This window comes from Natrix helvetica, assembly GCF_964273705.1.
Source record: "Natrix helvetica genome assembly, chromosome: Z".
NCBI classification, from domain to species: Eukaryota; Metazoa; Chordata; class Lepidosauria; order Squamata; family Natricidae; genus Natrix; species Natrix helvetica.
Genome location: NC_138554.1, coordinates 23,253,381 through 23,266,197, shown reverse-complemented (window position 1 = coordinate 23,266,197; position 12,817 = coordinate 23,253,381). Strand labels below are relative to the sequence as shown.

Here is a 12,817-nt window from a genome sequence, read left to right as displayed (position 1 = left end):
ATCAGTCGTAAGTGAAGGACTGCTTACACTGAGCTTTGCATATAACCAATTGTATCTAAGAATTCATCCTGAAATACAAATTACAAATGAGAAATGAGAATAGAATAGAATGGAATACTTTATTGGCCAAGTGTAGTTGGATACACAAGGAATTTGTCTTTGGTGTATATGCTCTCATTGTAGATAAAGAAAAATAAAAAATTAAAACATTCATCAAGAATCATAAGATACAATACTTCATGATAGTCATAGGTTACTAATAAGCAATCAAATCATACTAGGAAACAAATAAAACAATATAAAATTTAAAGATTCAAGCAACATGGTTATAGTCATAAGTGGGAAGAGATAGGTAATGGGAAGGAAGAGAAGAATAATAGTAATACAGAGTAAATAAATTACTGGCTGTCTGCAAAATCCCAAGCAATGCTTGATCTCAAGACCCCCTTCCTCCCTTTGGAGATGATTAGGAATATTTTGTAGAAATAAAAAGTTGGAAGTTAGAAATGGGGGAGGTGGAAGAGAGAAAAATTGAGTAATTTGGATGGCTGGATCTAAGATAAAGTCTTCCCACCTCAGCCTTGCACAGCTCTATAGCATCTACACATCTTAAAGTTGCCAAGTCTGGAAATAAAAAAACCTGAAAGAACTCTGTTTCAGGTGCTTGAAGTTGTTTTCACCTACTTTGGAGTGCCCATGTTCCCTCTGCTGGGGATATTTTATTACATTTTGAGCAGTGATGGATGGGTGTGTTGTTCACTAGGCACTCCACTATCCATATGGGCAACCATGGCAACTGTACAGCTTGTGGACTTCAACTCCCAGAATTCTTGGGCAACCATGCAAGCTCAGGAATGCTGGGAGTTGAAGTCCACAGGCTGCAAAGTTGCCATAGTTACCCACCTATGCTACCAGTATATACCAAGATTCACTTCCTGTCATTCTCAATAAGTCCTCAAAATGATGTGACTGCAGAGAAAGACCATGGAAGGAAGTAGATTGGACCATGGAGGAGAAAGTCTAGCAAACTGGGCAACATAATAGCATGCATTGCCATCAATCAGTCTCACAAGACTATGGTGCCTGCTCTGGAAAGAGGTAAAGCTGGAGTGTCCTCTCCAGGGGACGAGGCCTGGGTAGATTAATATGGAGGATAGACTGTTACCCAAACAGGAGATCCCCCCTCTCCACGTTGCTGAAATAGTCCAATGGAATGGCAGAGCTGATACGATTGGTTCCAGCTGCGTCGCAGGAGTTACCAGAAGGTGGTTGTACACAGTCATGAACTGCTTCCGAGACTCCGGCTCCGGATTTTGCCTGGAGGTTGACTGTGTCATCAAGGGGAGGACGTATTTTGGATGCGGATTACTTCTTGGAAGGAAAAACCATCACCAGTTGCCAGATGGGAAAGAAGCAGTAGTGGATATAGCCACAAGGCAGTGTAGATTTGTAATCAGAGTTTCCCTTCTCCTGGAAGATGGTTCTGCTGCTTTATCTGCTGTTGGGGTGTAAAGCCCTCTTCCGCCTTCAAAGCTGCTGACTCTCCTGTAACCCTGGAAAAGTGCCATTACGAGGTGCTACCAGCTGGGCCAGCTGGGCCAAGGTTTTTTTTTAAGGAGGTGTTACTCCTCCATCACTCACCCTTTGTCCTGGCTTGTGACAGGCAGAGCCTGGCTTCCCAAACATTGGGCCCAGGATGGTGAGTCTAACATAATAGCATCAGCCTCAATGAAGCATAATCAGAAGCCTAGAAATTCCTAGAGAAAGTTGATAGATCAGGAAGGTCATGGAAAGAAGCAGTAGCAGGCTTTCTTCTGTGGGTCCTGTTTTGGGGTTCTTCTGCAATCTTTTGGCTGGGTTACCTCAGAGCCCAGATCTAGTGTTCTTTCTGAAGAATACTAAACCTGTATAGGAAATAGCCCAAGTGACAGTCACAAGGATGGAGCGCTTAGACTCATGACTGCGTCATGCAAATTGCAGATAACTAAATCAGATACTGTAAAATCTGCCTATATCCACCCTGCTTCTTTCCCATCTGGCAACTGGTGATGGTTTTTCCTTCCAAGAAGTAATCCGCATCCAAAATACGTCCTCCCCTTGATGACACACATCCATAAACCTCTGATGTGGTAAATGTAGGTAAACCATTTGATGTGGTAAATGTAGGTGGCTCAGTGGCTAAGACGCTGAACTTGTCAATCAGAAAGGTCAGCAGTTCGGTGGATCAAATCCCTAGTTTCATGCAACGGAGTAAGCTCCCGTTACTTGTCCCAGATTCTGCCAACCTAGCAGCGCGAAAGCATGTAAAAATGCAACTGGAAAAATAGGAACCACCTTTTGGGGGAAAGTAACAGCGTTCCATCCGCCTTCGGTGTTTAGTCATGCCAGCCATACGTCTTCGGAGAGGTCTTTGGACAGCGCTGGCTCTTCGGCTTGAAAATGGAGATAAGCACCGCCCCCTAGAGTCAGGAATGACTAGCACATATGAGCAAGGGGAGCCTTTACCTTTACCTTTACATTATGTAGGTTACAACTCCTTCTCTCACACATTTTGACATAGTGCTTATATCCAACTTTAACATCACGATTAGCATGTAGGAGTTAAGGCAGTATTACTCAACCTTGACAATTTAAAGATGTGTGGACTTCAATTCCCAGAATTCTCCAGTCACGATGCTGATTGGGGAATTCTGGGAGTTGAAGTCCACAAGTTGCCAAGGTTAAGAAACACTGGGAGAGCCACATTCAAATTCACCCTTAAGTATGGAAATTCACAGATAGCCTCTCCTGGCCCAGCCTACCTCACTAGACTGTTGTTGTGTGGGAAAAAATAGGACTGGATATCACCGTGAGCTACTGAATGAAAGATGTATATAAACCTAATAAAAAGTGATTCTACTTTTTAATAAACATTGCCTGAAAAGATCTGTATCTCTTCCTTTGTAATCCGCATTTTATGAGAAAGAGAAAACAGCAGCATTCCAGCACTCAGTAAACCTACTTAGCATTTACCCCTAATTCCTAAACTGGGGTTGAGGATCAAGATAACAGAGGATGGGCAGTTGGTAGGAAACATGTAGTAGGAATTCAAGTTTTTATGAAGAGAATATAGACCCAAATCTCTGGAATCCAAGATAAGGCAAAACAATCTTTTGAGCATTATATTTCTCATGCAAATAGGTTTTGTGAATGGGATTCATACTAGAACAAATAATGATTTTCTTTAACTATAGTTTGTTGAACAAGTCATAATTTCCTGGTTCCATGGAATATGAAATCAGAAAGAGATTTGTTGGGCTTTGGCATAATATATCCTGGGGCGAAGGGGGCTTTTAAACGATTCCTTGTGGCTGTTTTACGGTTTGTTCAACAACCCATGGTTTATTTCTTAAAACACAGTTGACTAACATCAATGGCTATCTTCATAGCCTGCATTAAATTGAACTCAAACAAACCCCATTGCAATATAGAACCATGCTACCAAATGAGGCAGGGGTGGGAATGTAAACATTAAGAGAAAAAAACCCAATGGAGAAATCATTTGCTTTATTTTAAGCTCTACCCATACACCACACCTGCATGCATGTTAATTTATAAGAGGGCAATCAGGAGCCATTTCCCCTCTTCTTCTTTTTTCTTTTACTTCCTGTAGCTTAACTTTGGTAGACTTTGTTTCTTTTGGGGTCTGAAATTAGCTCCCACAGAGAATTGTGTGTGGCTTTACCCCTCCCGGGTAAACTACTTAAGGTCCCTGCATTTCCTGGAAAGGAAATTGGGGGTGCAGATAGTAGGAGGTGGGGCAGTGTGGAAGGAAGGAGTCGCCTAGGACTGGGCTTCATACAGCCACACCATGCAGAGGTCACACTTGAAAGTGATGATTTTCTCCAGCCAAAGAAGGCCGCCTGGCAAGCGCCCAGCAGAAACCTGGGGGAAAAGCCAGCCTGTTTTCAAGAGACCCCGGACAAATTTGTTGGTTTGCTCCATGGAGAGTGAGACTTCTCTATCACCAGAGAGTAGTAAATGCAGCTATTCCAGCATCGGTGAGGAGAGAGTATCATGGAAAACTTAGTTTGAAAAAGAAAAGAATCGGCTCTAGTGAGCAGATGGAAAGCAAAAACTCTTGTCTGCTAGTACATGCATTAGTTTGCATTAGCCAATTTGGTTTAGTTCAGTGCTTCCCAACGTGGGGCCCACACCCCACAGGGGGGCAATTTGATTTTTAAGGGGGCAATTTGAACCTTGTTTAAACCAAGTTAATGGTCTTTTAAGCTTTCTCTCCATGAATAGAGTTCACTTTTTGAGTAAAGTAAGAATTATATGTCACCGGGAGGGTGGGGGCACTATGATTTTAGAGATGCTTGGGGCATGGGCAAAAACGGTTGGGAACCACTGGTTTAGTGGTTAAGATGGTGGCCTAGAAACCAGGGTACCAGTGAATTCTAATCCCACCTTAAGCAGGAAAGCTGGCTGGGCCGTTGGGCCAGTTGCCATCATTTGGGCTACCTCATAAGGGTGTTGTTGTGGGGTAAATGGGCAGAGGAGTGTTGAAAGAAATGTCCTTCTGGGTTCGGCTCCAAGTGGGGAAAAAGACGAGACATGGAGGCTGCTTGGAAAGATGGTTTAATGGTGGACAGGACCACATGGCTTGAGCCCTGAACAGAAAAGGTGATCACATGCTTCAATGTTGGTGGAGAAGAAGAGAAGGGAGCACTGAGATGCGGAGTCCCTGATTTTATGCCCTCTCTGGCCTTTGATCTTGAGCTTGTCTTCTAATTGGTTGTCAGACTCCCATGGGGCCATGCAGGGGAAACTCTCTAGGCTGCGTTTTGAATCCAGGTTTGGTGAGTTCTCAGATGCCATGTGGCGAGTTGGCTAAAGGGCCAATATTATCATGCCTTAATCCCATCCCCCTGGAGCTGAAGGGGAGAACTCTTTATTATGTAAAGTGGACTAGCTTGGCCTTCTTAATGGCCCATTGACAAAGCGGGGAAGCTGCAGGAATTTACTGTGTTTAAAATGTGTTTCTCCCTTTTTCACATCCAGGAAAATATAATATTCTGCCTTATCAATATTTCCTAGGATATTTCATTTTTCTGGGAGAGGGCTAGGTGATAACTTCCTACAGGAGGAAGGAATAAGATGTATGTTCATAACCATATAAGCGTGTAAAGTAATAAAGGCAGGATAAAAATCTAATGTTAGCCGCACATAGTTTAATTTCAGGTGTTGCATTTGTAGTCACAGAGCCATGCTGTGGGAAGACTAGGGGATTAAGTTGGGCAAATTAGGTTTTTGGGATAAAATCAAACATTCAACTCAACTTTCGTTTTGGGAATTGCTGAGCTGAGAGGTTGGGGGGGGGAGGTAGTACAACCTAGTACTTTGCACACCAGAGTGAGCAGTCAATAGTTTTGTTTACTCCGAGGAAGAGAGGAGGCACATGTAGGAGAGGACATTAACTAGGATATCTAGGTTTTCTGAAAAACAGAGTTGGAGCGATCAAGGTTGGAGCAAAAGATGTAACTGCAAATGTTTATTAGAGGTGGATGGTGAGTTCTGGTGAGTCAGGGGGACCACGAGAGACCCATGAGGGAATCAGGGAATATGCTGAAGATGATAGGGAGATGAATGGTACTGATGAAAGAGTTTTACCCATTCCTAAAAGGGCTACCAATTCTCAAATAACCATTTTATTAAAAGCGAGATGGGCATGGTATTTCCTGCCTGCCTCCACCTCACCCCTCTTGTTTCCTTGCACTCCCACTCCCCTCAATAGGTGGGAACAAATTCCAAACAGCATACAAATGTTAATTACTTGGCATTTTTATTTTCAACAAATATCTCCAGGGCTCAGGATAGTGGTGGGATAAGATTGGTACGCCCCGGTATGGGAGTACCAGTGCCTGCTGGGAGTACCAGGTACCATTCCGGTACAGTGCACCGGACGGCCTGCCCGCCCACCTACCCACCCGCCCTCCTTATCTGTATTTGAGCTGATTGGGACTTACGTGCACTCACACAGAGTGTACGGCGCCTGCGCAATGCTCCGCTGAGCAGCTGGAGCGTCGTGGGCGGTAAGTACGCATGCACTCTCTGCGTGCGTGCATGTGATGGATGCCCAGCCCCATTGCACCGTACTGGTTGCACCGGGATCTGGAACCCACCACTGGCTCAGGAGCATTCTTGGGAGTTAAACAAAAAGTGAGAAACTAGCATCCTGCTTTGAAGAATGCCAGCTTGTCATTATTTGTTAATAAAAAGATGCTTTTTTAAATTTTTAAATATTAAAAGTTTTACTAAGAACATAAAATCTAACACAAACCAATAAAGAGTAAAGGAAGCAGGGAAAGAAAGAAGAAAAAAATGTAGAAAGAAAGAAGAAAAAGGAATAGAAGAAGCTTCCAATTTCCCTTTCAGCAAATATAAGTAGATTATAAAGTTACCTTACTCTGAGATTACAAAAACTAACTTGTTTACATTCAATGTTTTTTTAATCATCAGAACCACTAATAAATGCATTCTTTCCTCATTTCGTGCAAAAATATATATATAAGGAGTTTCCAGGCAGCCATAAACCTAGATAATGTATTTTTTTTTCTCTGATTAAAAAAATTAAGTTAGGCATATTTGCATGTTCCATCATGTTCAACAATCATTGCTTTATTGTGGAGGAATTGTATCAATTTTTTCCATTTCTGAGCATATAATAATCCCATTCATCATCTACAAAAATAAACTTCCACAATTTTCTTCTAGTTACCTGTCCATTAGTCCCCAAAACAACGTTTTAAGATTCAGATATACTTTAATCCAGGTGTGTCCAACCTTGGTGACTTTAAGACTTGTGGACTTCAACTCCCAGAATTCCCCAGCCAGCCATGGGTTTCTGGGAGTTGAAATCCACAGCTCTTGATGTTGCCAAGGTGGACCACTCCTGCTTTAATCTTGAAAACCTTTGAATTCAGGTAAGTGCCTGTGGTTTTTCTTTTTCTTTTTCTTTTCATTTAAGTGGGGCAGGGAGGCTGGCAAATGCTGAGGAGGGCACTGGTGGGCGCACTGTTGCCCACAGACGCCATTTTGGACAATGTAGAATATTTGTGGTAGTTGAAAATGGGACTGTAAATTGGCAGCTTGGGAGCATGGAATTTGCAGAGCAAAATTCTAAGGCGTTTGGGAATATGCCTGTAAAGCGCAATCCTTCTCATTAATCTTGATTTCTGTACTTGATCCCTGTAGATATGCCTTCTACTTCCAGACACAGCTGCCCCACAGCAGAGCCACTCCCCATACATCAACCCAAGGAGGCTCCCAGCTGCAGAGTATATGATCCCTTTGATTTTACCTCTGATGAGCTGAATCCTGCCTATGAATGGCTAAGAAACCCCTCCTTAGCCAGAAAATGTATCGGTAAGTTGTGTCAAGAAACCAAGGAAAGAGGAATGATCATGTCTCAGAGCTTCAAGGATTTATGTATGTTGCACCAAGATGGGAGAAGGGTTAGAACAAAGAAACTGGGGTGTTCAAGATTAGATTTGTATGGATTAGGTGACAAAAGGCCTAAAGGTCAAAAGGATACTGGTCATATTTTTATTGTTTTGTAGTCTTACTTTGATTGTTAAATTTCAGAATTGTAAGCTGCTCAGTTGGTTGAAATGGGTAGCTGCAGAAATAAAACAAACAAACAAATGAAAGAAAATAGAAAAAAAAATCCCTTCACAGGGATTCTGACATGTGATCAAAAAGATTAAGATGGCAGCCTCGATGTTTGATCGTTATGACCACCATCTTTTTCACTGAAAAAAAATTAAGTAAAATAAAAAGGGACAAAATTAAGCTGCCCAAAGTCGCTTTATCAGTGAGATGGGCGGCATATAAATTGAAGGAATAAAAACTTAAAAGAAAAAGGGGGAAAAGGTAAAGAAACAAACATGTACAAAGCTTATGTTTATAGACATATCAATACAGAAAAGCCATAATTTGCTACAGTCATCTTATAGCTAATCTATATTAATTCTGCAGATCAGTGAATAATTTGAACCAAATATTTGTCTTTCCAATGCTGAATATTAAATCTTTTGGTGAGAAGTAAGATACAGAAAATCCATTTCCTTTGTCCAGAAATCCCAGAGGGTAGACATAAACTTCAAAAAATTGTAAACATTTGAACATATTAAGTCTCAGCGACTACATGTGCTGTATTCACTTCTTTCCCAAATGGAACAATGTGTTTAAATAAAACATTTGATTTCACTGCTTTTCCAATGATGTAAGTTCAGTAAGGTCATTTGTAAAATATTTCTTGCTGGGGAAAAAAAAACTAATGTAAAAATCTTTTGACACATTTTAAACATTTTTTTTTGCTAAAATACATAATCAAAAGAAAGGGCTACATATAGAAAATGCATACACGCATACATGCATACATACATTTTAGAAAAAAACCAAAAGGGCATTCTGCTAGCCTCCCTGACTTGTGGCTTCCATCTTAACTTTTTGACACAAGTTATGGACATTCTTTCAAGTTAGAAGAGAAAAAAATCTGATTGCCAGTATAACTTTCTGATCTTCTAGTTTTCTTTGCAGGAACATTATTTTTGGGAAGCCCTGAAAAAAATAGAATTGCTTCTGTAGAATCCTGGACTGTGTTTCTCAACTTTGGCAGCTTAAAAGACATATGGATTTCAACTGCCAGAATTGTCTCTCCATGGAATTCTCTCCAGGGGAATTCTGGGAGTTGAAGTCCCTACACCTTCAAGTTGCCAAGGTTGAGAAACACTGATCTAGAGCAACACAGTCCACTTTGTCCCCAAGCTAGAACAAATGTTGAGCTAGGACTGGTGAGACTCAGTTCAATTCCAGTTCAGCTTCAGCCTTGGAATCTTGCTGAGCCACCAGCTAATTCTCAGCCCAGCAAGTTGTAATGGGAAATACTGGAGGAGGGAATTTAATGCGTGCTAGCTTGAGTTCCAGGAAGGAAAGTGAGACATCCTATAAATATAGAGATCCATTTCAACAGGTTTGTATACCAGGAAGAGTTTTCAGCAGCAGCCCACAGTTTTGTCAGCTGGAGAAAGCAACTTCTGCTAACAATTGAATTAGAAAAATAGCTGGTGAGGCAGTGTCTAACTTTCCTTAGAAAATACACAGTGCAATGAATAAAGATAAGATTAAAGGCATTGGTCATGGTCCACCTACCTTCATGGGTGAAGTCTGTTGAGTCTCAATTGCCAAGAGGAACCAGATGAAAAGCGATTGAGACAAAGACATCTGCCTTATGTGTTTTATATGGAAATGCCAGGCACCAAACATAGATTGCTTGCCATAAGTGCACATGGGCTGTACCCAAAACTCTGGTCCTTCAGGTTGGATGTGGTAATGGTGCCGTAACATGTGAAAGCACTTCCAAATATTAATCAGAAATTTATCTTCAACACAGACATTGACTTGGTGACGAAAGGCAGAGAGACCTATTTCAAGCAGTCTTTAAAGCTGTTTTCCACCCTTGTCAATGTCACTCTTTTATGTCTAGGTGGTGTAAATGTCATTTCAATGCTGAGAAGTATTCTGAGCCCATTCCCGTTGGGTCTGCGATTGACCAAGCTAGAGACCATGTTGTGGAATAGACATAAGATCAATCTGTCTAGGCTATGCCTGGAGCAAGGTTACAAGGACAGCCTTCAGTTCCTACAAGGGTTGCCTGGGATCATCCTCAAATTCCAGCAAAATAGGCCTCTCCGATGCCTTGTACAGCTGGATCCAGGTGAGTCTCTCTATATTTAGCTGGGACCTTTGGCCTTTTTATTCAAGGCTTTTATGTCTCATTTGAGATTGGTATTCCCATCTCAAATGGGATCCCGGTTAGATGTTCAGATAACATTCCAATTAGGTGTTGAAGTCAGTTTAAATGATTTGATCCCAGTAGGTTCAAGTCATTTTAATAGCTTTCGGTTAGCCTTTGCCAATCTGTCCCCTTCCAGATTTGTGGGACAAACTCTCCAATTTTAGGTAGTGGTGTTCCACTTCATGGCAAAGGCACCACCATGGCAAAGAAAGGAACACGGCCTTTCTTTATAATAAACTTCTGGTCACAGGATATGATGTAAAGAGTCTTAGGCTGGAGAACTCCTGACAGTTCTTCATTAAATGGATGAATCATCCAACCAGATCTAGTGAAGCAGGAAAACAGGATTCCTACTATGGAGCCTTTGAATATCTAATTATTTTTTCCCCTTGCCTCTTTTGTAGCTGGCGGCAGATTTTTGTACTGATTATCTCGTCCTAGCATCCAGAAAGAAACTCTGCCATTGCAAGATCCCGGAAAGTGTTCATCATAAAAAGTGGGAACAGAATCGCACTCAAATTTCAGATTTAATCTCAAGGTGAAGTTACTCCTAAAAATGGAATCCAGCCTATAGAGGGCACAATATCCCTATTTTTCTAAGGCCTTTAAAAAAATGCATGTTAACCTAACACTCTGATGCTTGGTGTTAATAGCTAATGAGATTGTATTAAAAGGAGCTTCGGAAATTAGTTCCTCAGACCGGAGCAGGCTAAATGTCTATTTGATTAGAATGAGGCATAGGAGATATCATGAATTATTCAAACATGTATAATATTAGCATTTCTTTTGTGCTGCTTAAGAAGGGGCACCTGGCATATGGTTCACCTACAGGGTTCTTAGAAAAGTAGTAAAAATGATATTTTCTTTTGCATTACATGGCGTCCTTTTTCATGATTTATGTACATTGGTAAATCAATCAATCAATGGATATGTGCAGGTGAGACAGAGTAACTGGTGGTGCCAAGGGCAATCTCCATAAGCATATTGATGTCTCCAGCCTTAAAACCTATGGAAAGCAAAGCATTTACATTTATTGCAGCTTTTCTTCCAGGGACCAATAGAAGGCAAATTAGAATGTAATGTGAGATTACCCAGTGATCTTCAGTAGATGGCCAAGTGGTCTAATTTCCATTCCATTCTAGGCTGCTAAAGTGAAAGTGTGTGTAAAACACTACAAGCATAATTCTTGTATTCAAAATAACTCCTGACCTGAGCATGCGCACAGAGCCTAGTCCTTCATCTAAAAGATGGTTGATTCTATCTGTTTAAAATATGTGTATAAGATACAGGCAGTTAGAGAAATATATTCTCTATAATTTTGCACTTGGCAGACAGGGTTTAAGCAAAAAGAAAAGTAGCTTGAACTTTGGGGCTGTGTTACAGAAATATCAACAAGAAAAGGGCCTCTTCGTTGGACTTTCTCTGCAAGGATTACAGACTCTTGAGATGGGTCTTAGTAAGCAAAATCTATTTCCTAAAATTGCTATGTGATACAATCACATCTTCTCTTTCTTTGCACTCAGAATCTCTATTGCATATTTTCCAGTTATTTTAAAACACTAGTCAATCAGGAATACTGGAGATTTCTGAACAGAATGTAAAATAGGTTTGTATGAACTTCCAGTTTAATTACCTAGTTCTTTTTCTCCCACATTCTCTTTTTAGTTGGATTCAAATATGTGTGAATTTATTTTCCATCTTCATTGAGACAATGAACAAAATAGCAAAGTAAGTTTTATTGATCCATAAAGAAAAGCATCTAAAATATCATAACTAAGACAAACCTTTCATTAGGGCCAGTCAAATGTTGCAAAATGATGAACATACATTTGAATTCAAGTGATCCATTGTTGTGCAAAGCAGGGATGAGAAAAACAAATTGAATCTTGTTATCACTAGATTTATAATTCAACTCAGGATTATAGAGAGTCCATTAAGAACAACCAAACAACAACTCTTTGCTCAGGGCAAAAATCCAACATTAAAACATCCATGACAAGCGATTATCAAGATTCTCCTTGAATATGGGTTCATTGTTGTATTTCACTTCCTGTTAGGGTGTTTTCCTGGCAATTAAATTGGAATTTGCCTTCTTGTAACTGAAGGCTATCGGTTACACATCCCACACTTTGAAGAGGCAGAGAACAGATTGTGAGCTTCTTCAGACATTATCACATTCCTCCTCAGTCACAACCATCTCTTCTCTACATACAGCTAAATGTATTCAGGTATCTCAGTCTGATGCTTCCCAGAGCTATCTCTGTAGTTATCCTATTGTTTTTCCTTAGCATTTTTTTTTGGCTAGAATTTAAGACGCTAACATCAACTGAGGTTTTGAAATGGAAGGTCATGTCACTCCAATAAAACATTGGATTGTGGTACAATTAAGTTTCCCCTGCAAACACATCAAGAGAAGATGGAAAATTATGATATCATGGAATTCATTTCTCTGAGATGCTCAAGGATTGGATTTGGGAGCAGGTCCAAAGAGTTTCAGGGAACCTGAAAGATTTGCTCCAGGGGGATCTGCAATGTATAGTCAAAGAGTCAAGATGGTGGACTCAAATATGTAATCAAAGCTCTGCCCATGTTGTGTTGTGCTGCCATCTTGACTTTGTTGACCATACTCTGGGAACACTCCTTTGCTCCCAATATTTACTCTACAACAGGGGTGTCAAACTGGCGTTGTCATGTAATCACATGATGTATCACAACTCTCCCCCCTCTTCGCTAAACCGGAGATGGGTGTGGCCAGCGTATGACAGAACTGGCTCGTGAGCTGCGAGTTTGACACCCATGCTCTATAATGTAGTGTTCATTGATGGACTTTAAAGCGGATTGCAAGAGGACTAGGTAGTCTTTCTCTTCCATCTTCCATGAAATATGTATGGAAGATGTGTTTTTCTTCTATTTACTGGCTTCCCAGAATCACTGTTTTTTTTTCTTTTCTCCATTTGTTTCCAGAGATTTATAAAC

The 12,817-nt window shown here is 40.8% G+C and overlaps 1 protein-coding gene across 2 annotated transcripts; it reads left to right on the top strand.

The window, feature by feature from the left end:
• Nucleotides 1-3,641: 3,641 nt before the first annotated feature.
• On the top strand, nt 3,642-10,715 carry LOC309401856 (uncharacterized protein). 2 transcript variants are annotated; one of them, XM_081971153.1, is made up of 4 exons: nt 3,642-3,989; nt 7,237-7,407; nt 9,530-9,760; nt 10,246-10,715. In XM_081971153.1, the coding sequence occupies exons 1-4, from the start codon at nt 3,851-3,853 to the stop codon at nt 10,266-10,268; spliced, it is 564 nt and encodes a 187-aa protein (XP_081827279.1). In that variant the 5' UTR covers nt 3,642-3,850; the 3' UTR covers nt 10,269-10,715. The 2 variants fall into 2 exon arrangements, with proteins under 2 accessions (XP_081827279.1, XP_081827278.1); XM_081971152.1 differs by having other exon boundaries at nt 3,643-4,040.
• Nucleotides 10,716-12,817: the final 2,102 nt, after the last annotated feature.